Source organism: Labrus mixtus, chromosome 5 (assembly GCF_963584025.1).
Source record: "Labrus mixtus chromosome 5, fLabMix1.1, whole genome shotgun sequence".
In the NCBI taxonomy this organism is placed as follows: Eukaryota; Metazoa; Chordata; class Actinopteri; order Labriformes; family Labridae; genus Labrus; species Labrus mixtus.
The window spans coordinates 21,078,359-21,104,978 of record NC_083616.1 but is presented as its reverse complement, the minus strand read 5'-3'; the positions used below and the strand labels follow the sequence as shown (position 1 = coordinate 21,104,978).

Here is a 26,620-nt window from a genome sequence, read left to right as displayed (position 1 = left end):
TAATTTTAGACATTTAAGAAATATGATCAGAATTATGTATTATTGGATAAAGAAATGTATTGTTATAGTTACAGTCCTAATCAGATTACATGTGATTTAAATGATTCTGCTGTGATGTACTTGCATACTGTGATATTGTAAAACCATACTTACTGGGTACCTGCCTTACAGTTTGTTTTTTTAATTCATGTCTCTATATAGTGTGTAACTACACCTACAAAAGTGTCCCACTTTGCTTCCCTTCTACACAGCCTCTCTGGGACATGAGGTCAGACTAGAACACAGAAAAAGCCCAGGAGCCCCTGGAGATATCTGGAGAATGCCGAACATGGTCGACAAATGAAGACACAGCTGCGCTGGTCTGAGAGCTCCCACTCTCAGGAAAGAAGGAGTTATGAGGCCGCTCACACACGACTCTGTTTGCTTAGTCTCTGACACGGAAAGACAACCAACACGAGAGATGGGAAAGAGAGAGAGAGAGAGAGAGAGAGAGAGAGGGAGGGAGAGGGAAGGAAAGTGGACAAAAGGGAGGAGAGGGGTGAGATAAGATTGGGTGCGAGAAAGACGGATGGAAAAGCAGAGATCACACAAGTTATCACACAGACAGATCTCATAAAGAAAGAGAAATACCAAGAAGGTATTGGATGGACTCTGCTGTTTCAGGAATGCTCCAAACCCTGCAGGCCCCCAAACATATGACCAGTCTGGATTGCTTTCACAACAAGAGGAAGTCAGACTGTACACTTTTTCAAGCAAGACGTCCATTTTCAGACAGGCTTCAAACCAAAAGGCGTCCCATTTTATTTATCCATTATCTTCTTGATAATGTCCTCTGATCTTTTTGAGTGAATTCCTTCTTCCCCCACAAACTCAGACAAACATTCATTTAAAGAGTGACTCAACTTAGATTTTCAGGTTAAACCAAACTCCTGCATGTTTTAAAACAAAAGAAAATATTTTCAGTTGTCAAGCACTATCTTTTGTAAGATGCCAGACCTCACGCAGCACCCAGTTTCATACAGACATTAGTGTTCTGTGCTTTTCCATGAGTGACTCAGTAGGCGTAAAAATGCTCTCCTATCCTCACATTTCCTGATATGCTCTTCAGAGCTTTTACAATAAAACATATTATACTCCTTGTTTCCGTCCAACAACTTTCAGATTCAAGCAAGAAAGAAATGTTGTATTCCTCAAAATGTTACTTTTTGCTTACTATGCTCAGTTTCAATTAAATGTTCTTCAAAATTGCAGCTCAACCTGCTGAGATAAAGTCAGTCACACTACAACAAATGCTGACATGATTCTGACTGTTTTAATTAGCTCTCTTACGATCCATAAAAATCTTTTCATGAACAGTCACTCTGGCAATTACGATAGAATACTTTGAATAGATCTTCATCACCAGTGAATTAAATATGTTAATATAAATCAACATTTCCAATTTCCCAATGTTCAAAGTGGTGTCTTTTGAAAGATATTAAAAATCCTACTACGTGAGCAGGCCTCTATAAGGATGAGAATTACAGCAAATTAAACATTAACTTTATCCAGAAGAAAGTCATTCCTCTCGGTTGGTGGGCCACTGATGTCAAACTCAAGACTAAACCCCCGACACACAAACACACGCGCACACACACACACGCTCACACGCTCACAGTTGAAACAGCTGGCCAAGCTAAACCTGTATCAGTAAAGGCAACAAGTTCATTTAAAGACAGGGGTTCTCTTTGAAGTGCTGTCACTGGGTCAGTGAGCCAACACTATTGTGAGATGAAGAAGATTTACGAGCTCTCTGGCTCACCTCTGCTTCTTCACAGCTGTTTTAACACTATCTGCTGGTGACAACTAAGCCAGGAAACTGATACAGGCCGATATAAACACCAAAGTCACTACTTTTTAATCCAACGGTGCACTTTCTAGCTAAGTCCGTTGAATTATAAAATAATTAAATATACTGGTTTAACCTTTTTTTTGGCTACCTGTATTTTGTAAAACAATTAATCAGCTTGTGTTTTCTTTCCCATACTCATGTGGATTCATAACTTGATCCTGTCAACAAACTTATTCCATGACCACCTCTTATCTAGTGGAGGAGGAAAACGGTTCAAGTGAAGCAGGGTCAACCCAATAAGTTAGTGAACTGGCGCCCTCTGCTGGACATGCACAGGTATTGATTAATGGCAGGTATAGAGTGTGTAACAATTACAATTGAGATACCATCAGGCAGGGCAGGAAGAACATATCTACCTACAATCTATGTCAAAAATAATCTTCATATTACGCTGTTATCTTTAAATGTATTGATTTTTGGTTTTCATTGTTTTGGATGTTGTTCCACACTGAAATGCACTTTGTTTTTACTTCTGATACTATTGGCCATTTTATTTTGACCAGTTAATGGGTGGTGGGGGACTTATTTGTTGATCCTCTCGTCAAACATCGCTGGTTGCAGCAGCATGGAACGTTTTTTTAACATATGATATGGGAACACATTAAGACATTTGCACCTTTCCTATCAAATCTTATAAAACCTTCCCCCAGGTACCAACCCCCTTCCAAGCCAAGAGTTAAATTAGGTAGATGACTGCTAAAGTTGCTATGCGTAGGAGCGGTAGCTAATGGGTAATAAAATGTGTGTGTGGGCAGGGGGGCTAAATCTGTTTACATCTTTCCAATCTTATCATATGGCCAGTTTCTCCTCTTGGTTTTCATTGTTCATTTCACTTTCTTAGTCTGTGACCAATATAAGAATTGATCAGATTCCCTACACCTTAAATACAAATCATAAGATTTCAGCTTCCCATCCCGAGCATGCAGACATAGAATAATGACTCATGTGAAAATAATCGTATTGTTGTAGAAATGTTGCCTGTAACTCATGTTAGAGTTGAGCACATTTTGTCCCTATATAAGGCTCGTAATTATAAGACTTGTTAAGAGTGAAACATTTTGCTTTGGCACACTTTTATAGCAGCAGTTCAGAATATTATACAGTGTGTGAAGAATAATTTGAGGATTATGGGCTGACGGACCTCCTACCAACATCCGCTGCACACCTGTCTTTCGCATTCATGCGCTTTTAGACACAAATGTTAACGACAAAAATCCCGCATCCTGGGAAAATGAGGGCTCGGCTTAAAAAAACATACATAACTTCTCACACAAAAATACAAACAAACAAAGCCAAAGAAAAACTAGGGTCTCCCAATTGCTAAGTTTGTAACCATGAAATTACAAGGTTACATTATAGTTTATACAGCTATAAAAACATAATTATGCACTGTGGCTTTATGAATACCGCGGTTTTCAAAATAAGGTCTCTTAGAAAAGCTAAATACCTTTCTGTTAATTTGTTTCTTTTTCCCAGGCCTTTGATTTGGCAACTGTGGTGAGGTAAACGTTTATAAATCACAGGGTTAGCGACTGAGACACTTTCTGCAAGCACATCAGCGTACCGGCCAGAATGAATATGGTTTCGATTTGCAGGGCACGCCGACGCTCCAGCCCCTGCTAATCGCCTGAGAAAGCTTGTGAAAATCATGATGGATTTCACAGACAGGGGTTTTGAGCTCAGGGTTTCATTGCAAATCCATTTAAGCCTTTATGTAATTTGGTTAAATACACAGAATCCTTTTAATCTTTTTATGTGTCCATTTTAAACCTTGTTGGAAAGTATGATATAGAAAGGAAATTCACATCGAAATGGGCTACTTTTACGAGGCTAGATCTGCTATTTGTGTGTGTGTGTGTGTGTGTGTGTGTGTGTGTGTGTGTGTGTGTGTGTGTGTGTGTGTGTGTGTGTGTGTGTGTGTGTGTGTGTTTGTGAGAGAGAGAGAGAGAGAATGGCTGACAGAGTTGACAGAAGAAAGCCAAGCAATGTGTGACTTTGTTGAGTAAAACCAGAACAAACTTCAGTGCTTCAAAACCCAGTTTCCAGTGATCATTTCTAATGTTATTTGCTTCAAAAAACAAAAGTTCAGCAAGAAAATGTAAAGTAGCTGCTTGGTTTAAAAACATCTCAGTTACAGAAAATCCTGCTGAATTGTATCTAAACCAAAACATCTATTCTTTGTTACAAATTATGACCAGTAATCTGGCGACAGTAGCTCAGTCTTTAGGGACTTGGGACTGGAACCAGATAGTCAATGGGCTTGTAGCTAGAGAGGTGGCAGTCCACGTCCTACACAAAGCTGAGGTGCCCTTGAATAAGGCATTAAGACCCCCAACTGATCAAGCGCTCTTTCATATCTATTTTTCATACGCAGCCCCTCGTTCGTACATCTCTTTAATAGTGAATGACATGCCCATAGACTTCTGTTTGTGCATGTGTGTGTATTTTGGCCTATGTGTTTAGAAGAACAAGAGTAAAAAAAAACAAAATTCCCCTTGGGGATTAATAAAGTATATCTTCTTCATATGAACAACATAGGTGCGTTATGAAAAACACCCCTTTGTTTAGATGATTTGCCTAAAAAAGCAAAGATGTCAAACCAGTAATGATGGCTTGCTGCTCTCAGATTTCCAAACTTTGTCTTAAAGTATGAGGTTAACTTCATTTAGCTTTACTATATTTACACTTATCATTATAGTTCAGTATGCCAACTCATGTACACACATACAGAGTATGTGCAGAAAGATCTTATTTCCCTTACTCCCTACTTCCCACAGGCAAACAATCTCAGCATAGCAATATTTAAAAGATAATAAACAGCCTAAAGGTAATGGTATACACAGAGATGGCAGGTGTTGTTGATGAAATTCTATATTCGCATCAAAAGCTTGCAGCAGTGTTGTATCACAGCGTGCCGATGAGCAATGATACCACAGCATAGTAGACGACAACTTTAACTGTATGCTGAATCCACAGGCCAAAATAAATCCTTGAGGCAGCCAATATCTACCAACATGTGCACTTAAACTCTCATGAAACCATTATATGAAGCAATCAATGCACTGTTATACAAAAGTCTTATATAGCATTTTTAGAAAATGAAAAATACGGGAACCACACAGCCATAGCAGGCACATAATCCCATTGCTTCAAGTTGAACTATTTTCGAATGCTTAGATGACAATACTAAAGACTTAAAACACAGTTAACTGTCAGCCCAACCAGTGTGTAATTAACACAGCTGTAGAAGCCTGTATCTAAAATACAGGGAAATAAGAAGAATTGTGTGCAAGAAGAAAATAATAGACCTGTCATTCAAAATCTAATTAAGAGATCCAAAAAGACTGTTGACAACCAGGTTTGCTGTGAGACAGTGGTTAGCCTCCAACCACTGTCTCAGCAAACATGTCACGCACCAAGCCTGGACATCCATAAAACTATTACAGATATTCTTATTCAGCCTCCTACAAACTTCATCATGGATTCACCAGCATTTGGGCCATTTAATAATAACATAGCCTGAAGGCATAGAAGGCTACAGTCGAAAGAGTAACATCCAAAACAATCTCTGCCCCAAGAAATGAAATTCACCATTAAAAAAGCAGCTAGCAGGAGCAAAAAAAATAACATTAACAAATGCACAGCCAACAGCCTCAAAAGCCAACAAAAACTTCCTGAACAGAGCCAATATATTTGCTTACAAATGACATGTTGCACCCACGGTTAACACCAAAGAGCTGTTACCTTGGAGAAGTGATTCAGGTGAGGATGCTTATCTTCTTGTAGAGCAATTTGTGATGCAATAGCCAGGAAACCTAGCAGAAAAAAAACATGAAGTAAATACATTATTTATTGACAAATTATTTCATAAATAACTGTTGACATGCTAATGATTTGATGGGCTAACAAGCTGCTGCTCCTCCTTGTGCTGTTCTCAAAGACTGTGTGGGTGTCAGACTACATTCGTGTTGTTTTATGATTGAATAAAATAGACTGCATATTTGTTATATATAGCCTAACGATAAAAATGGCGGACGAAGGTAAATGTTTGAAGGCAAGAAACTTGTTATAAATAGTTTTTGGCTTTTATAAGTTGTAATATATTTGTGCCTTTACGCATATTATTATAAATTTGGTTAGTTCTGACCAATAAAACACTCCCTATTATCGGTAAAGAAGCTGTGTTGTTTCTAAATTACGGCCTTAAGTTCCTAAAGACAACACTTCCCAACTAACTAAACCCGGGAAATTCGAGCTCCGAGGATCACGTGTTACACTTCCTGGTATCTCTTGTTCAGTGGAGTTCAATCTGGGAAGATGCTCAAACCTTTGGGTTTGGAGAATAAAAAGATCATTCAGGATTTTTGGTCGATAAATTATGCCCAATTGTACAGTGTAAATAATGCATTTTCATGTAGTTTAACTGTTATGCTACTTAATCCATAAATCACAAAATTACACTTTGCAAAGTAAAAATGATTACAGGTATGGAGGCGCTTGTGGCTGCAACCAGCTGGGCAAACATGGTGTAGATGATTTATTTACTAACCTGTGATCAGCTAATGGCCCCAAAAAGCACTGGACCCTCCCTCTGCAGCTCTGGAACCACACTGATTAATCACTGCAGTACTGATAAATGTACAGTATACAGATGTACGTAGGTGGTCTGAAGGATATATTATAATAATAATTATAATAAACAGGTGGATGAAGCATCTCTTCTTTAAGAAAAACATTAAAGAGAACGGGTGGGGGGGTGTGTGCAGATACACAGCTGATGCTGACCTTTAGTTTGCTGCTGTTTCTACACATACATCTTCTTAGTAATAAGATTTTGGCGAACTCTCGGTAGACAAAGTGCCCAATTAAAACACACTTTATTAATCATTAATTTATTTTGTATTTTTTACTGTCACACAACACGTTATGTGTGTGGGGTGGCAGCTTTAATGGCTTTGATGGGTAGAAATCATCCTTGGCAACTAAAACACCTGTTAGACTTATAACCTGGTGACCTGTAATGGACTGAAATGTAATATCTGGAAAGGAACACTATTTGTCCCAGCCTTATTTATCTGATTTAAAATGATGTCTATGTATGAAAACAACAATTTTTTTTCTTGGAAAGCCATGAGAAGATGTAGAAATCAAAATAGTAAATTAAAGCGTAAAAAAAAGTAGTGCAGGAATAACCTGTAAAACTATAATCTTTCAAAGACAGAATGAGGTAACAACTGATGAAAGGCTGCTAGGATGTTTCTCTGTAACAGCACGAGGCTGATTATCAGCATGAGTTATTTTTAAAAAGAAAGATGTATTCGTTTTTTGCAAAACTTTATCGAAGAAACTACATTAAAGAGTAAAACAACAAAAATATACTCACCCGTATCACAAAATCATAGGCCTATATACCTACCCAAAACCTCTAACAACTCAACTCCAGAGCACTGACTCACAGAGCACCCACCATTGCCCTGGACCCCTCTCTCCCACTCAATCCACTCTTTTCTTGTCTGCCATCAGGTCGGAGATACAGAACCCTGACCTGGAAGAGGGCACGCTTCAAAAAGAGCTTCGTCACCCTCAGCGATTGAAGCCCTCGACGAACTTCCGCGCTGACTGGCCCCTTCTTTGCTGTGTGTTTTCTACCCGCTGTTATACGTTTTCTTCATGTGTACAAAGCTGTGAGAGCAAATTTTCTCCTGGGGGACATTAAAGTATTGTATTGTAAAACACCTTAAACGGTAAGAAGGTAGATTTTAAAACAAATCATCAGCTGCATAACGCTACATAATACACAAAAGCCGCAAGACAGTGTCTGCCAAAAGATAGTCCTGTGCGACATGACATGACATGACATGACATGAACAATTAAACACTTTTGAAAACACCACACAGTGTTGGCTTGCAGCACCAAAAAGCATAATTTGGCATTCTAAATATGAACTGCATGTTTAAAACACAACCATATACAATACAATATCACCTCCTCAAAGGTGAACAAAATCTAAACGTGCAACTAAATAAAGCACCACATGAGGGCAGAAGAGATCCATAATTGAGTCAATGATGTTTCATTTTATGGCATGTTCAACTTGCAGAGTGTTTGACAATCCTGTTACGACTCAGACAGCAGCTGACTTTTGGGCACAACAACATATCTGCCTCTGATGACATACATTCAGCATCATAGTCTGTCTGTGAGTCTGTGACCATTTGATAACTGTCAAGCCTATACAACTTAAATCAGTGCTTCACTTGCTTCAGACCTTCTTTTTTTTTAATTTCAGAATCACAAAACAATTGTTTGTCAGTTTCAATGTGAGGAGGATACAGCCAACATTTCCTTTTGCTTGCAACCAAACCATCACAAAAAAAGAAGGTACAGAGAAGAATGAACTGCACGATCCACAAAGAACAGAGTCATATTTATTACGTTTTGAAAGATCTTGTGTTTCAAACAGAAAGTGCTTCCTTGTGAGCAAACCTCCGAGGCCCAACGTCAGGTGACATGTAGAATGGAGGCCAATGACGAGCACACTATTAAAGATTATCTAATAATGTAAGAACTGTTCAATGATCGTATTAATGTCAAGGGCAGTTCCCTCTTTTGTGAACAGCTTATCGGGAGATATTATAAAATCGTGTGTGTTGAGATGCTTAAACCTTTCTCTATAGACGCTTCATTAATGCAGCACTGATCCTGATGTGTTTTCAACTCTGCTTTTTGAGAATGACTGTCTCTTAATCTTTAACTCCTTCCTGCGGGTCTCTCTTCATGATCTTCATCATACAAGCACCACAGCTGAGGACTTATGTCCACCTGCACAAGAATGTTTGTGCTTTATATTTTCTTGTATTCTAAGTACTTTACGGCCCTTAGGTATGACATGTATAATTACACTTTTTCTCCTCATGTTCAAATAATCTGCATACAAACTCCTTATCAGAATCAGAAACACTTTATTAATCCCAGAGTGAAATTCTGTAAACTGAACAGCAGAAGTCCACTGATATGATTAACAGTTTCAAAATCTCAACTAAAGCTGTTTTTAATGAATAAGGAAGATAATGACAAGCATCGATGTTAAAACCACTCCATTTAAAGAAAAAAGAAAAAAAAAGTCCTGAAGGTATTTAGACACAAAAGGCACTCCTTTCCTCTTTAGGCTAATTAAGCTCAATAAAATACAGAAATAATTTTAGTTATGTCAGCACTTCTGTGTATTTAAAATGAATCAGTAAAATGTGGAGATAACAGATAGGGTTAAGTAGATACCCTGTATCAGAGTTTTTCTTACCATGTAGATTTTTCTAAAACATAAAAATCAGAACCACACTTGTCCAGAAATAAAGCTTTTGACAAATCTCTTTAAAAAACCTTTTCACTGACTTATAACTTATTATACAAATTAAAATCCAAGACAATACCATTAAAAAGATTGCCCAAAGAGACAACAAGAAGACAGCGCTAACTGCTTTGCAATTTTTAACAGGCTTTTCATCGAACCGTTTAAGACACTAAAAGAGAAATACATTCATCCGACGTCAACTTTTTGTCTAAAACCCTTAATCGTGAAGGTACTATTGTAATATACAGTATTGCGTTCAAGAGCCTCAGATAAGGTCGTGTTAAGACTTGAAAAAAACAGGAAACTCAATTATATCTGCCTATAGGCAATTTGCCTTAATCCAGGGAAGTGAAAAACATGAAAGCCCACGATCAAGGTCATTACTTGATTTTGTAAAACAAACAATGTACACCCACCATGAACCTAAAAGTTTATCAATAATACTAAGGTCAGAAGACACTTAAACACATTTCATTATGTGCTGTGTCCAATACAATCAACAGACATTTTCTTAAAATGTCCCCTTTAAGATAAGACTTGATCCTGGTAAAAAATGAAAGTTATTCACAGAGCTTCTCAGCCCTAAACCTTTAGTAGTGAGGAGGACTTAACAGGCTCACGAGAATTGTATTTTTGTTGCCGTGGTATCAGAACAGGTTAACGTTATTGCTTGATTTTTAATAGGGCCCGACCAATATGGAGTTTTTGGGGCCGAAATTAGGGAGAAAAATCATCCGATACCGATACACTGGCCGATATCTTTCTTAGATCGATCTTCAAGCCATAGAGATAGATATACACATTAACGTGTTGATCCCTCAAATGCAGTTATCAAACACAACTAGAAAGTCACTGTGCATGTACGTGCATCACCACTTGACACTCTGGAGAGTGATAATGTTGTATCCATACAGTACACTTTTCTGGTGACAGCCAGAAAGAGAAATTCTAGTTTAATACAACAATATTCAACTGAAATGCTATTTGACTGGATTAATAAATTTACAAATATCAACGCATATCTGCGATAAAATTAGCCGGTACAGATAGTCACTCGATAGGCTAATATCGGCCGATATTATTGGCTGGCCGATTAACCGCTCAGGCTCCAATTTTTAACTTGTATAACGTTTAAGTTTAAAATGTGCGTCTTGTGACAACTCTAGTTCTTACAGCAAACACAAAGGGTTATGTTTTGAATTTACACTTAAGTGCATGAGGAGCCTTGTTCCTCGCTTCTGTGGAAGTCTCTGTGTCTGCTGTGTTTTAACCATGTGGTGAATTGTTCTCCACAAGTCTTGCATTTGTAACGCTTCTCCCCAGTGTGTGTTTTCATGTGCACTTTCATGTCCGTTTTATGACCAAACGCCTTGTCACACACGCTGCACTTGTACGGCTTTTCCCCTGTGTGAATCCTGATGTGCCTCGTCAAAGTGGTCCTTGTAGCGAACTCTCTCTTGCAAACGGAGCACTTGAAGGGCTTCTCTCCCGTGTGCACGCGCAGGTGGTTCTTGAAGGACGAAACGCTTGCGAACCGCTTTCCGCAGTCGTCGCAGCTGTACGGCTTCTCACCGGTGTGAACCCTGATGTGTTTCTTCAAACTCACGCCCGAGGTGAAGGTTCTGTCGCAGACATTGCAGCTGTACGGTTTTTCCCCGGTGTGTACCCGAATATGCAGATCGAGGTTGTATTGCCGGTTGAATCCTTTTCCACAGACGTCGCAATTGAAAGGCTTATCAACAGTGTGGATCACTGTGTGTTTATTTAAATCCCAACTCTCCCTGAACATTGTCCCGCAAATGTCGCATTTGTACGTCTTCGCCACTGTGTGTGACTTCATGTGGAATTTGTAGTTTTTGAAATTACTCATCACTTTACCACACCGGTCACACTTGAAAGGATTATCATCGTTGTCGACACTATCAGATGAGTTTGTGTCCTTCTCCTTCGGTGGTGGGTCAGCGCTTTTACTCGATGTTGCGATCCCATCGTCCTGTGTCTCGTCCGGGGTTGATGCCTTTGATTTCGTAGACGGTGTCTCCGGTGGGGTTGATGCCTTTGATTTCGGAGCCGTTGTCTCTGGTGGGGTTGATGCCTTTGATTTCGGAGCCGTTGTCTCTGGTGGGGTTGATGCCTTTGATTTCGTAGACCTCGTCTCTGGTGGGGTTGATGCCTTTGATTTCGGAGCCGTTGTCTCTGGTGGGGTTGATTTCGGAGACGTTGTTGCTGCATTGTTAGCTTTCTTATTTCCTGTTGACTCTTTACTCGCGCTTGACGTCGTGCTCCCATCATTCGGTTTCTTGCTTTGTGCAGTCTTAGTCCTTGTTGAAGTTCTTTTTCCATCGCTGCTTTTCTTATTTTGGCTTTGTTTTGTTCTTTTGGCTGATGTTGGCTCAACACTTTCAACAGAAGACGTTTTCACACTATTGCGTCTCTTCGTAGGTGCTGGTGTTGTGCTTGTCTTCTCATCGTTACTCTTCTTCTTTAATGTTTCACTTGACATTTTTCTCCCATTGGAGATTTTCTCCTTTAGTATTGGCTTACTCTTTCTTTGTAATATTCCTTTCTCAGCATTCCTTTCCCCGTTCAGTTTGCTTTCGGTTCCTTCACTTGTTGTCGATGTCTTCTCAGTGCCTTTCTTAATCGTTGTTTGTTCACTACTTTTAGCTGTTGCTGTGGTCCTTTTGTTGCTTTTATTGGCTGGCATTACCTCAGAACTGTCATTTGATGTCGTGGTCTCTTCGGCACATTTCTTCTTCGATATTGTTTCAGTACTTTTACTTGAAGTTGGGTCCTCAACATTATGGCTCTCATCCAATGTAAGCTCAGAACTTACTGTCAATGTTGTACTTCCATCGGCTGATGATGTGGCCTTATTTTGTGCTGGCTCAGACTCTCCGTGTGATGTTGTGTTCCCATTGTTACATTTCTTATGCTGTGTTGTTTCAGTACATGCAGCTGATGTTTGATTCTCACTACTGAGTTTTATATTTGGTGCCAGCTCAGTACTCAGCACTTCTTCCTCTTTCTTTGGCGTTTTCTCGTCATTTCTTTTTAAAGTTGGGTTTTCATCGCCTAGCTCTGTGCCTTGAGCTGATGTTGTGGACGTATGATTATCTCTACAGTTGAGTGTTGGTTCCACACTTGCAGCGGATGTCGTGTGTCCCTCATTTCTGCTTTTGTTTGATGTTGACTCAATGTGTATAACTGTTGTTACACATTCAGGGATACAAGTTACATGAGCTTGGACCCCGGCTTCTCTAGAGTTGTGAGACAGGAGCTGCTGGTCACTGGTCGGAGCAGAAACAGTAGAACTGTCCCCGACAGATTCAGAAGTCACGTCTTTGTTTGAGACACTGCATTGTGGCTCTTTATTTGCTGCGCTTTGGTTGGGGTCCGACGGCTGAGAGTGTTTCCTGTGGACGCTTTCCTCACAGGCCGGGGTGGAGTTAGGGGCGTCACCCTCCCTGTGCTGCACAAGCTGCTTTTTTTGCGGAGTGACGCGCATTTCCTCGCGTTCCTCTTTCACCTGTGGAGGATCGGATGGCTCTGAACCGGAGTTTGTCTCATCATTCCAGAGTTCCTGCTGGCTTAGGTGAACCACCTCCTCCTTATTGACACATATCTGTGTGAGCTCTAAAGGGAGGAGAAGAACACAACAACAAGGTATAAGCCTTAATTAACCATAACCAGTTTTGATATACATACAATACAATAACAAAACATACTTAAATGTATTTCAAATTGACAAAGAGAGGATAGTATTTGGCTTGGATATAGTGGATTATAACTTAGTATAAAGATGCATAAATTGGAAATGCTAAATCAATGTAAAGGTACCTCAAACGTGTAAGCAAAACACCATGCTTGAGTCAACGCACATTTATACATCCTTACACCTTTCTATTCAACCAGTTGCAAGACAGAGCCCTACCGCAGGTCGTTCATCCCACCTGCAGTCAGACTGTTTATTCAGACTGTTTATTCAGACTCTTTCACAGCATCACCACCTCATGACTCATTTCAATAATGCTACACACTGTGTGTGTTTTTTTTAATAACAATAACTCTTTCCAGTGTAGTTACTGTGTAATTTTCCATTATTGTATTTTTTTATTTAACTGATGTAAATATGTTTGATTTGATTTTTAACTTCTATTTTTATTTTTAATAATTATATTCCCGTCCCCTGTTTTCTGGAGCTGCTGTAATGCACAAATGTATCTTTAAGTTTATCTTTATCAGGGAGAAGTCACGTGTGTTCATGCCCAATAGAGTCAGGGCCAAAGTACAGCACATGGCCTACTTCCGCATGCGATGGGGTGTCGACTGTAAACATTCAAGCAACAAGTTAGCACATTTAACTGTAGATAATGAGATTTAAACATCCCGCTCGCTTATAGTGCCATGATACGATCATCTATCGACACAGTCTATGATCGATACCATGAATCCCTCAAACCTGCCTCACTGGTCTGACTGTAAAGTTGCTAAATTACACAGCTCATCGTGTAATAATAATGCAACGCCAAATAGCGTGGTCTTACACAAAACTGACATGTAAAAAAAAAAAAAAAACCTTTTGAATGTACCAACCTGCCCGATGTAACTTTATCTCAGGGGTTAAGATTGACTCCAAAAGTCTGCGTTGACGAGCGATTTCCGCCTCGTACGTTTCTGTGTTCTTTTCAAAGGCTCCCAGTATCTCTTGAGCAGCCGCCGTTAGTCGATCACAGACGAACTGTCTCATACTTTGGACCGAGGACATTGTCGCATTAAGAGTGATTCCCTCTCTCTTGCTAAAACTTCGTATAGCCTGGCTATTTGTGATAGCTTGACTCGCGGTCTGTTTACCGTTTTCGTCCGCCTATGCTGTAGTGATGTGCAGTTCGTGAACGATTCGTTCAAAACGAACGAATCATCTGAGTGAACGAACTGAACTGAATCACTTACTGAAAAGAGTCGTTCATTTCTCAACTTCAGTTGCGCTCTCCTCTCTCCCGTCTCGTGTCTCTCTCTCTAGACCGTAAGAGTCGCTCGAAGCCCGCCCGCCCTCCTCTCCTCAGTCAGTACAGTGTGTGTGTGTGAGACTGAGGCTGGTGACTCGCAGTCTCGCTCGTTCACGTTCAGTCAGTGGTTCCTTCACTGAACGTACTGAGAGGAAGAGAGTGACTCGGAGGCGGAGCTCTTGTTCAGTTCGTTCAGTGAACGTACTAAACGAGAGCTCTGACATGAATCACTGAACGTACTGAGAGGAAGAGCGGAGCTCCCGTTCAGCGAACGAACTGAACGAGAGCTCCGCCTCCGAGTCACTCTCTTCCTCTCAGTCAGTCAGTCAGTGAGTGATTCGTGTACTGAACGTACTGAAGAGAACGGTCGGGGAAAATAAATGTGATTGTTTTAGCAGCTTTCAGTTTGCAAACTGGAGCTTTATCCAACTAAATTCTCAGCTCATTGGTTTATTATTCACCACCGGCTGTTCTCAGTACGATCGCGAGCAGAACTAAACGTTCGGCCGTGTTTCAGCTTATTAAATTCTGATTCACAGACAGAGCTGCGGAGAAGTACTGAACGATTCGGTGAACGAATCTTTTGAACGAATCACTTTACTGAACTGATTCTACTGATTCAGTACACTGAAAAGAACTGCTTTTCACATCACTACTACGCTGTATTCACGTGGGACGTTTCCACCAAATAGTCCGTTTTGGTTCAGTACCGTTTGGTATGGTCTGGTACGGTAAACCCTGATCTTGCTTGTGTTTCCACATTTAACGTAGAGACAGTAGTATTTCTTCCAGTAGGTCTATTTATAGTGTTGAAATTGTCATTTTGTACTTTGTGCTACACATTCCCTCATTTACTGGACTTATACTTACAGGGTACATTTTAATAAAATGACTTTTTTCATTTTGGTTTTTTAGGTTTAAAACTAATTTAGGTCACTCTGTGGAAATGAACCATCAGTTACAAGTTGATACTGTACAAATAACAAGTGAGCAAAACTTTGATAAGAAACCTATTTAATAATAAAATGTTCAACTAGTAACACATAATTTTCAGCTCTGTATTTAGACTTCAATTAAATCAGCCAATGTAAGCAACATTTGACCTATGATTGATATGTGTGCATGTCATTTACTTCAATTATAGATTGTTGTTTTACTAAACCGTGCTGTTAACCGTGATGTTTGGTATAAAACATTAATGTTACACCACCGAGCACAAGTCCTTGTGTGCAATAAACGTGTTATTCATGCTGAATGCTGCAAAGTATTGTTTCACTTTAAACCCTTAGCAAAGGGCAACCGGTACCTTTGATATCTTAATCAAGTAAAAATCATAATAAAATAAATCATCAGTCCATAGCACAAATGATTCAAAATAAATGTTGCATGTTGTGCTGTAACACATAAAAGATATTGTTTAATTCCAAGAATTCTGTTTGATATAAAAACATCAATCTTATACCATGCAACAGTCCTGGTGTGCCTGTGGCTGAACTACTAGTAGATCAATAAATAAATAAGAAATGTGCAGATGTTGTTACATCCTGCAGCATTGTATTTGTTACTATCATTTCCTGCACAATCTCCTACTTCCCACCTCATTGATGTAAAGACATGTGCTTCTTTAAGTTTGAACAGGTGGTAAAAGCCTTTTCGCACATCTTGCATTGATACGGTTTTTCACCTGTGTGGGTTCTGTAGTGGACTTTCAAGGTTGTACTGACATTGAACCTTTTCCCACACAAACCACACTCATAGGGCTTCTCCCCTGTGTGCACGCGGAGATGCCTTGTTAGTGATGAGTTGAAAACAAACCCCTTGTTGCAGTACATGCAGCAGAAAAGCTTTTCCCCTGTGTGAATTTTCATGTGCAGTTTCAATTTTGAATTCATTTTGAAACTTTTCCCACAAATGCAGCACATGTACTGCTCCACTCCTGTTGGAAAATGCTGGTCAACATTTAGGTCTGTGTCAGTTTTTTTTAATTCAGATTGTATCCATTCATCTGAATAAGTGGACTGCGGTTCTTGCTCTGTAATATTTGGAGTTTGATGAGGATCCAACAGTAGAGTCCCATCTTCACTGGGGTTGCTTCCCTCACGAGCTGGACTAAACTTAAAGGCCTCTGTATCCTGGTGCAGTGCAAATAGCTCTTCCTCATTACTGGTAGAGACTTCTTCCTCTTCCTGTTTAATCTGAAGCTCTGGATCTGCTTGGTCCAGACGGGTGCTACTCTGGAGGTCAAGAAGAACCCTCTCCTCTCCGATCGGTGGCTGTGGGACATCTGGAGGCAAGGACAAATTGTGTACTCTTTAGTTTCAGGATCTTAATACAACCACACATTTCTAAGAGGCCAAAAGAATGACCTCCATCATTACTATAGTTAACCATGCTGTTCGGTATTGTGACACACCGGGACTGGGTTTGACCTAGGCAAGTGCGCACTCTAGGTGCTATGTTTGTTTGTAGAAACAAAATACAGAATATGTAAGACCACACCCCCTCCCCACCGGATTGTTGATGGACGGTTTGCCTCCCCCCTCCCCCTTGCTCCCTATCCCTCTTCCTGCATCTTATCCCATCTCTCCCCCTATCCCTTTCCAAGCCCGGCGCAGTCTAGGCCTGTGAAGGCTGTTTCGTCATGAGCCGGGGATCTGGCCGAAGATTTCTGCCTTTCAATAAGGAAGTTTTTTCTTACCACTGTAACTTCTGCTTCTTTGCTAAAGTGCTCATGATGGATAGGCCGGATCTTTGTAACATAACAATGAGTAAGGTCTTTTTACCTGCTCTTTTGTAACATAACAATGAGTAAGGTCTTTTTACCTGCTCTTTTGTAACATAACAATGAGTAAGGTCTTTTTACCTGCTCTTTTGTAATGTTAACAGACAAAGAGTAAGGTATTTTACCTGCTTCTTGTAAAGTGTCTCGAGATAACACTTGTTATGAGTTGACGCTATACAAATAAAAATTGACTGATTGATTGATTGATTGATTGATTGATTGATTGATTGATTGATTGATTGATCAGTGGCCATGTTACTTTATCTACCCGATTTGTTGTTTTGGTCCGGGATCATTTTTATTTGATGATGAGGTATTTCTTTCTTTCATTTCTGTGTTACTACAATTATTAGTCTATAAGACGGTGTGGTCATCAGTCCGGATTCTGCTCGAACTGTTGTTATTGTAGATACAATCTATCGATGCTATTTAGGAACATTTCTTATCCAAAGTGTCAATAATCAACTTTTTTTTTTTAAAAACAAAATGTTACACACCTGTGCGTTGTAGTTTTATGTCTGGTTTTAGGACGGCATCTAAAAGTCTGCGCTGACGGACGATCTCCTCTTGGTATACAAGTAAAGTCTTTTCAAATACTCCGAATATTTCTTGAGCTGCAACTGTCAGCCTCTCGCTCACAAAACTTTTCAAACAATTCACTGAAGACAACTCCATTGTGTAAATAAACTTTACAGGCTGAGGTCTACTAGCTGAACCAGGCTCGTCTTCTTCTACAACTGCTAGCTCCTGTTATCTTCTTTCATGGCGACTGGCAGACATCGTGATAGCGCATTACAGCCCCCTACTGGTGTGGAGGAGGAACGGCGGGACAACGACAACAAAGGCAAAATACATTACATTTTATAAGAAATGAACGCATAGTTATCTCTTATCCCTCAAGTCGTTTTCTTTATAAATATTTTAAAATAATAACGTACATATATGTGAAATTATTCCAATAAATTAATGTCAAAGTATAACTCATATCAGATATCAAACAGTTCCCTTACAATTAATAAAGAAAACTATCATGTAAAAAAAACATTTTCGTTAACTGAAACTAAAATAAAAACAAGGCTTTACCAAAAAAAAAAAACAACTAAGTGAAACTGTATTTTATTTACTAAACTAACTAAAATAAAGTCATAGAGAAAATGTCATTAGTTGTAGTCCTTGAAACACGCACCCTGAGTGACACAGCTATCTTTGCAGTTTGCGTTTTCAATTTTGGATGAGCTTGCTGACTGCAGAAGTCAGAAGTTGTCTCCTTTACTTGCACTATATTTTATAGGGTATTTTTTAAAGAAGTTACTTGATACCTCTCTCTGAAACATTTACAATACAAAGACAAAAACTAAATCTGAGACAAAACCTTGTAAAAAAAAAAAAAAAAAACTAAAACTAAGCATTTCCACACACACACATTTAAAACTAATAGTAAAAACATAATAAAATAAAACTTATGACGGATTGGAAATTATTATGACGCTGCTAGATACAATGTTAATCTGATTTTGGAAGAAACAAAAACACATCTGGGTATCTTCTTTCACTTTGGATCGACTATTATCGGTCAGTCAAAAGGTGACCGAGGTTACAAAATGTCTTGTATGGAGAGTAGAGTCTTATTCTCTTACACATTTAGATGACCTGACACAGCATGTGCTCTCATTTGTTCAGTTTTGGCAGACAGCTGCTCAACATGAGTCAGCTTCTGCCTCTTACATGCAGGGCGGCAGTCGCCGGAGGGTCGCCGGTTCGAGTCCCAGTGCGGACCAAATATGGAAGTTGGTCTGGTAGCTGGAGAGGTGCCAGATCACCTCCTGAGCACTGAAGAGGTGCCCTTGAGCAAGGCACCAAAGCCCCTCCCCACCATCAGCTCAGGAGCGCCCGCTGTGGGCAGCTCCCTCACTCTGACATCTCTCCATTAGTGCATGTCCATAGGATCCTGTTTGTGTGTATATATACTTCAGCCTGTGTGTGTTGCATGACTACAGAGTGTAAAAACTGAAATTTCCCCTTGCAGGGATCAATAAAGGTAAATCTTATCTTATCCTTGCCAGTTTTACTTTGCTAAATGCTTAGTGCTGTGCTCATGGTGGGTTAATGTTGAGTCTTTGTAAATAATGTAAAAAAAAAAAAGTAAGGTCTACAGCTGCTCTTTTTCTAAAAGATTGATTAATTGATATATGTGAAAATAAATCTCTCTAAAACCTTCTTCAATTTACATTAAGAAAATCGTAACAGCAACATTTATTTTCAGACATTTTATTGTCTCAGGGATCAGTTTTTCACATGAAAGCAGTCAAAGTAAAGAATGTCCACAGTGAGATTTGTGTGGAAAAAACGTATCTCAAAACCGCTGCACAAATCCTCACGGCATAGTTACTAATTCACTCCTTGCTTAGTGAGATTCCGGAGATTTAGCTTTTAACTTAAACTGAAGCAGTTCCACATCGTCGCTGCGAATACGAGGCTACGGAGCACAGGTGCCTAACAGTTCAGTTGGTTCCCCATGTACAGAGGCGATAGTCCTCCAAGTGGGAAGCACAGGTTCAAGGCCAGCTTGTGGTTCCTTTCCCGCACGTCTTCCCGCCCACTCTCTCACTGGTTTCAAACTCAACTGTCCAATAAAGACGAAAAGCCAAAAAAAGACATCTTTAAAAAAAAAATAATAATAATAATAACCACAAGGCTACTTAACTAAGTGCAATACTGTGTGCTTTGCCAGCTGAGATGCATCAAAACATCTTTTACCACAGGTGTTACAAAGGTACGGCTTCTCACCGGTGTGGGCTCTTCTCGTGTGAACTAGTAAGTCGCCCGTATACCTGAAAGCTCTCCCGCATGTTTCACAGGTGTACGGCTTTTCACCCGTGTGGATTCTCAAATGCCTTTTCAAGTCTGGCATTCGCGAGAACCTTTTCCCGCAGCTGCCGCAGGGGAACGGCTTCTCGCCCGTGTGGATCTTCATGTGGTTTTTCACGAGACAATTGAGCAGAAACCCCTTCCCGCATATCTCGCACGAGTACGGCTTCTCGCCCGTGTGGATTCTCGCGTGCCTGTTCAAGTCCGGCATCCGGGAAAACCTTTTCCCGCAGGTGCCGCAGGGGTACGGCCTTTCGCCCGTGTGGATTCTGAGGTGGCTGTCCATGCTCGACTTCTGCTTAAAAGCTTTCCCGCACGTGTCACACTTGAAAGGTGTCGCGCGTGCGTGAGCAATACAGTTAGAATGCGACGCGGTCGAGTCGTAAACACTGTCACCGTTGCTTTCGCGATGTCTATTCTGCGGCTCTGACTCTGTCCTTTCAGGTGTCTGATGGTAGTTTTCGGTCACATGAGAGGTGTGAAAGAAGGTCTGGCGGTCACTTTTCTCCTCTGGTTCATTGCGGTCACTTTCCTCACGAGCAGGAGGAGGAGTCCACTTTAACGCGTCAGTCATCTCCTTCAGTTCCAGCTGCTCTCCCTGCCGACTGGTGCTGATTTCCTCCTGCTCCTCTTTCACCTGTGCAGGCTCTGGGTCCTCTTGGTCCAGACTGGAGTTCCCCTCCTGGGTACAGAGCAGCTGGTCCGAGAGAACCTCCTCCTCCTTACATACATGTTGCTGTGGGAGCTCTGTGGGGGGGGGGGGGGGGGGGGGGCAGACACAAGCGACACAACTACATCACGATATAGTTCATGCATCGATCAAATCACAGCAATATGTACTGAAAACTTGAGATTTACCCACCTAACGATCTGCGATGACGGTCGATCTCTCCCTCGTACTCGACGATAGTTTTTTCTATGACTCCGAATATTTCTTCTGCCGCCACGATTAGTCGCTCGTTGATAAACTCTCTCAAGTATTGAACTGAAGACATGTTTGCTGCTGTGCAAAAATAAATCTATATGTCCGCAGTAACACTACAGAATCACCCCCCCCCCCCCTGTCACAGCTCCCACCGCTTGAACTGTTTACTTCCGCTTGGTGTCTTCTTCTTACCTTGATTTGATTGGCTGTTGGTGGAATACCGCCCCCTCCTGGACTGTCCGCTGAATGTCACCCTGATACATTAAATTACATTGGGTCTGTATATAAATATATAAATATAAAGACAACAATTTCTCCTTTTGCTTGCTCACACACGTATAAAGGAAGAGAAAATACAGGAATACTATGTTTCCAAAGACAGAAACGCAACTTCAGTGCTTGTATCTATTTAGGAACTATTGTTAAACTTTGGCTTATTGTAGACATGTTGTTTTTGGTTTGTGAGAAGGGGGGGAAAGGAGGAACACATAGTTGGGGTGGTTAGGAGTAGAAACAACAAAGAGTCATCAGTGTCTCACTGCTTTTGTTCGCATGTGGGACAGTGACTGCTTCATCTGTACACAACAGTCCAGCTGCTGCAGGGACAGTGTGTTTTACACTCATTAACAAGTTCAACATTATAAACTTCAGTCTGTTTTACACAATGAGGCTGTGCAGATTGATTATAAACTTAAACTTATAAACTATAAAAGATAACTTTTGTTGTGTAACTAGACTTTGATAAAAGACCTCCGGCTATCTAGCTCCAGCTCTTCCCTTTCAAAGGCTTAATCATGCCCCGTGCACAAGAAGACAGAATGATAAAGGGACATAACTTTTCACTTTTAACTGTGTTAGAACAGGACTAGTGTTGCACACTTGTACACGAAAAGGAACATCCAAGCGTGCATCGGTTTTTATTGTAATTATTTTTTTATTCGAAGCACATCAATTCATTGTGGCTGTATATTATCAGACATCTGGGTCCACTGAAGTACACACGTGTATCACAAACATGATGTAACTCAAACATGATGCACTGCTTGTGATTCTTAAACAATCATACAAAATATTCTGCACACTATTAGACACAGTTAGGAACCACAAATAAACCTCCTAAAATATTACAGGTGCCTTAGTACATGAATATATATTCCTATATGACTGAACAAGATAATACAAAATATCAAAAGTAAAACATGACAATGGCGGGGGGGGGGGGGGCATATCTGGTGACCTCAACATTGTCGCCTGATATGCAAGCGGTTGTGTTGAAGAGGAGACATTTGATAAAGTGTGACTGATGTGAAAACTTGTGCTGGGAATGTTTGGTTGTCTCACAATTTCAATTTCGATTCAGAATCTTTTTTTTCGATTAAAAACGATTCTCGATTCATTGATCCACGGATTCTATTTTGGAGTTAGTACTTACTTCAGGATCTACTCCAGTCATCTGAGAGACTTGCTGAATTTCTTGCTGCTCCATCTGGCATTGTACTCAGTTCAAGAGCGAGCCTGAGCAGTAGCTCAGTCTGTAGGGACTTGGGTTGGGAACATGAGGGTCGCCGGCTCCAGTCCGGGGGCGCTGACGATGTCTGGAAATTGGTCTGGTAGCTGGAGAGGTGCCAGTCCACTTCCTGAGCACTGCCGAGGTGCCCTTGAGCAAGGCACCGAAACCACCTACCAGCTCAGGAGCGCTCCCTGTAGGCAGCCCCCTCACTCTGACATCTCTCCATTAGCGTATGTTCATAGGATCCTGTTTGTGCGTTTGTGTATTTCAATGTGTGTGTGTGTAGCACTTTCAATATAACAATATTAAATACTTAATATAATATATATTAAACATACTCAATATAACAGTGTAAAACTGAATTTCCCATCACAGGATTCATAAAATATAAATTATTATATTATGAAAAGGGATAGGAGGAACAATCCGATTCCCCCACAACTCAACTAAATAAACAATAATGACAATTTCTTAGAATCCAAAAGAAATCTATCGTGGCGCAGATGACCTAGTGGTTAGGTCATGGCCCCTCTACAGAGGCTATAGTCCGCCAAGTGGGCGACCCAGGTTCGAGTCCAGCTAGTGGCTCCTTTTGCTTGCTCACACACATGTATAAAGGAACAGAAAATACAGGAATAGTATGGAATAATACAAGAGTTTCACTTCCATTAAATCAGGGTAAGAAGAGTGTTTTTTTTTATTCTGAATTGTGTTGCTAAGAGATTATGGGCAGTAGCCTTTCTGTTCTCATCATTAACCCTCATGAGATGTGTCCTTATACTGATGAACACACAGCATATATTCTGCCCCGGACTTAAATTGAACAATATCTCACGGAAAAGTTGAAGTAACACTTTTTGACTAACAAGTTCAACGTTTTGACTTCCATGTAGACTGAGCCGCACAACTTGCAGGACTTCAAGGATCTAAGTGGACGTCTCGGTGCCAGATACCTCAGCACACCTTCAGAGCTCAAGTGAAGTCCATCAGTCCCTAACAGATTAGGGCAGTTTTGACCACGATCTGACGAGACTTGTGAGTACACAACATTAGGCAGGCGGTCCCAACGTTAGGGCTGATCCATGGAATTGTGGAGTCTCATCATGTGGTCTTTCAAGCTTTTCTTATCTCGCAAAGACTTGCCACAGATTGTGCATTGAAACGGCTTTTCCCCAGTGTGAATTCGCATGTGAGTCATCAAATCGTGCTTCAGAAAAAACCCTTTTCCACAGGTGAGACAGGAGTGCGGCTTCTCACCCGTGTGTCTTCTCATGTGGTTTAAATAGTTGCCTCTTGCATTGAAAGATTTGCTGCATATTTTGCAAGTGTATGGCTTCTCTCCTGTATGAATTCTCATGTGGTTGAGCCACCCGTCCCGCCGCATGAATCCTTTTCCACAGGAGGAGCAGGAGTACAGATACTCACCTGTGTGTGTCCTCATGTGAGCTGTCATTTCACCCTTTAATCTGAAAGATCTGCTGCATGTTTCACAAGGAAAAGGCTTTTCGCCAGTATGAGTTCTAAAGTGTGTTGTCAGCTGTGACTTCAGAAAGAAACCTTTCCCACATGCTTTGCAGGAGTGAGGCTTTGCACCCGCGTGGGTTGACATGTGGCCTTTCAAATTATAATCACTGCTGAAACTTTTCCCGCATATTTTGCAAGTGTGTGGCTTCTCTCCTGCATGAATTCCCATGTGGTTGAGCCACGCGTCCCTCCTAATGAATCCTATTCCACAGGAGGAGCAGGAGTACAGATACTCACCTGTGTGTGTCCTCATGTGAGCTGTCAATTCACCCTTTAATCTGAAAGATCTGCTGCATTTTTCACAAGGAAAAGGCTTTTCACATGTGTGGATTTTTGCATGTGTTTCCAGTAAACTTTTAAAACTGAACATTTTACCACAAGTTTTGCATGTATGCGTCTTCTTACCGGAGTGAACTCGCATGTGTGTCTGTAACCCTGAGTTGTTCTTAAAAGCTTCCCCACATACGTCACAATCGAGGACCTTTGCACCTGTGTGAGGATTACATTCAGTCTCTGACAAATTTCTACTTGACACGGTGTCTCCCTGCTTGTTGTGAATCGTTGATATTTTCGATTTGTTATTTCTTCTTTTGGCTCTTTTTTCGGGGGATTTTGATTTCCTCGTTGACATGAAGTCTCCAGGCTTGACTCTCTGGTTCTCAGAAACGTGAGAGTTGTGACGGAGGAGCTGGTTGTCCCTGTCTGGTTCTGCGTCACTGTGGTCACTTTCCTCATAAGGAGGAATCCCCAAGAATGTTTCAGCCTCCTGCTTCAGTTCCAGCTGCTCTCCCTCCTGACTGGTGCTGATTTCCTCCTGCTCCTCTTTAATCTGTGGAGGCTCTGGGTCCTCTTGGTCCAGACTGGAGTTCCTCTCCTGGTTACAGAGCAGCTGGTCAGTGAGAACCTCCTCCTCGTTGAGGACATGTTGCTGTGGGAGCTCTGGAGGGGACAAAGAACAGAAGTACAGTCTGTATTTTTAAGAATAGACTTAAAACTTTCCTTTTTGATAAATCTTATAGTTAGGGCTGGTGCTGGTGTAGACCAGCTCTTAGTTATGCTGCTATAGGCTTAGACTACCGGGGGAACTGGCACCTTGAGCTCCTCTCTCTCTCTCTCTCTCTCTCTCTCTGTGCATATACAGTACATCATATTACTGCATGTATCTATCTGTAAATCTCAGTCACTAACCACCTACTTTCCTGGGAGCTCTTGAGCTCTCTTAGGTTCCTCAAGATCGTTGGTTGACGGCCTGCCAGAACAACCCCCCCCTACCGGATTGTTGATGGACGGCTTGCCTCCCCTCTCCCCCTTGCTCCCTATCCCTCTTCCTGCATCTTATCCCATCTCTCCCCCTATCCCTTTCCAAACCCGGCGCAGTCTAGGCCTGTGAAGGCTGTTTCGTCATGAGCCGGGGATCCGGCCGAAGATTTCTGCCTTTTAATAAGGCAGTTTTTTCTTACCACTGTAACTTTTGCTGCTTTGCTAAAGTGCTCATGATGGATAGGCCGGATCTTTGTAACACAGCAATAAGTAAGGTATTTTTACCTGCTCTTTTGTAATGTTAACAGACAAAGAGTAAGGTATTTTACCTGCTTCTTGTAAAGTGTCTCGAGATAACACTTGTTATGAGTTGACGCTATACAAATAAAGATTGATTGATTGATTGAAGTATTAATGTACTACTGAGAGGGGAGAGAAAAAGCAGATTAGAGTCTGTACACAATTTTAAACAGAGCTCATCTTTTTTTTTTTTTTTTTTTAATTTTGGTAGAACAAACCTATTCTGTGTAAGAGTATTTGAGGTTTCAAAACGTCACCAAGCAGTCTGCACTGACGGTCGATCTCTTCTTCATACTCGACGATAGTTGTTTTAAAAACTCTGAATATCTCTTCAGCAGCAGCAGTCAGACGCTCGTTGACAAACTCTCTCAAACAATCCACGGATGCCATTGTTTTTGTGTTACAGGTTGCTTTTTTTTTTTTAAGGTAAGGTACGACCAAAGAATATTTTTCAAACATCTAACCCCATTCAAAAGAGCAACTGGTGCTTTAATTATTTATTTCCGCTGTGTGTCCCACTATTAAGTACCGACAGTGAACGTGCTGTAGTATTTTTTTGGTTCCGTCTTCTTTTTTTGTTTAGATTGACGGATGTCATACCAGCCTTAAGGCGCATTACCGCCACCTATCGGGCAGGAAACATGCACTAGTAAACAAATTCTATTTACAGGATCCAACCTGGTAAGTTATAACCTTTTGAATGATACGTGTGTTACAGTATATGTCCCATCTTCAAGTCTCATCATCATCATCATCATCATCATCTCTTGTGTTTTTGTGTGGATTCTCCAACAGATTCTAGCACTAATCTAAGAGTTTTAAGGTATGGCCATGCACCCATCTAGCCAAAACAAGAAGGGTCGAAGTGTCCCTTCAAAAGACACACAAGTCCTCAGTCAGACTGGTCCAGACTGGAGTTGTTGTGATTATTGTAAGTGAAACAGAGAGTGTGGCATTGTGTAGATCTGAATCTATTTCTTCTTACTTTTTTTTTTAATTTATAGAATTATTATTTTATTTTTTTTACTTAGAGGGCTATACTGTATAAATAACTGTTGCTACAGGAGTGTGGCTTCACACCTGTTACAGAAAACATGACAGTGGTGGACGTTTCAGACTGTTCAAGTAAAAAAAAAAAAAAAAAAAAAATCTATCAGGGAAATTATTATTTGTGTATTCATTAAGTTTGTAAATGAAAC

At 40.7% G+C, this 26,620-nt stretch overlaps 5 protein-coding genes across 5 annotated transcripts in view; 1 reads left to right on the top strand and 4 right to left on the bottom strand.

The window, feature by feature from the left end:
- Nucleotides 1-26,620, top strand: part of erap1b (endoplasmic reticulum aminopeptidase 1b) — a 184,136-nt gene that overhangs the window by 85,514 nt on the left and 72,002 nt on the right. The gene's annotated exons all lie outside the window — the stretch shown is intronic.
- LOC132974427 (zinc finger protein 37-like) lies at nt 9,210-14,103 on the bottom strand. The gene is made up of 3 exons (XM_061038495.1): nt 13,840-14,103; nt 11,463-12,879; nt 9,210-11,393 (listed from the first exon to the last, which is right to left on the bottom strand). Exons 1-3 carry the CDS (start codon nt 14,009-14,011, stop codon nt 10,451-10,453), a joined length of 2,532 nt encoding a protein of 843 aa, XP_060894478.1. The 5' UTR covers nt 14,012-14,103; the 3' UTR covers nt 9,210-10,450.
- On the bottom strand, nt 15,253-17,840 carry LOC132974435 (zinc finger protein 177-like). Its single transcript, XM_061038503.1, has 2 exons — nt 17,532-17,840; nt 15,253-16,536 (listed from the first exon to the last, which is right to left on the bottom strand). Exons 1-2 carry the CDS (start codon nt 17,707-17,709, stop codon nt 15,851-15,853), a joined length of 864 nt encoding a protein of 287 aa, XP_060894486.1. The 5' UTR covers nt 17,710-17,840; the 3' UTR covers nt 15,253-15,850.
- On the bottom strand, nt 19,428-20,645 carry LOC132974436 (zinc finger protein 239-like). The gene is made up of 2 exons (XM_061038504.1): nt 19,822-20,645; nt 19,428-19,657 (listed from the first exon to the last, which is right to left on the bottom strand). Exons 1-2 carry the CDS (start codon nt 20,474-20,476, stop codon nt 19,590-19,592), a joined length of 723 nt encoding a protein of 240 aa, XP_060894487.1. The 5' UTR covers nt 20,477-20,645; the 3' UTR covers nt 19,428-19,589.
- On the bottom strand, nt 23,011-26,566 carry LOC132974428 (zinc finger protein OZF-like). Its single transcript, XM_061038496.1, has 2 exons — nt 25,640-26,566; nt 23,011-24,800 (listed from the first exon to the last, which is right to left on the bottom strand). Exons 1-2 carry the CDS (start codon nt 25,878-25,880, stop codon nt 23,407-23,409), a joined length of 1,635 nt encoding a protein of 544 aa, XP_060894479.1. The 5' UTR covers nt 25,881-26,566; the 3' UTR covers nt 23,011-23,406.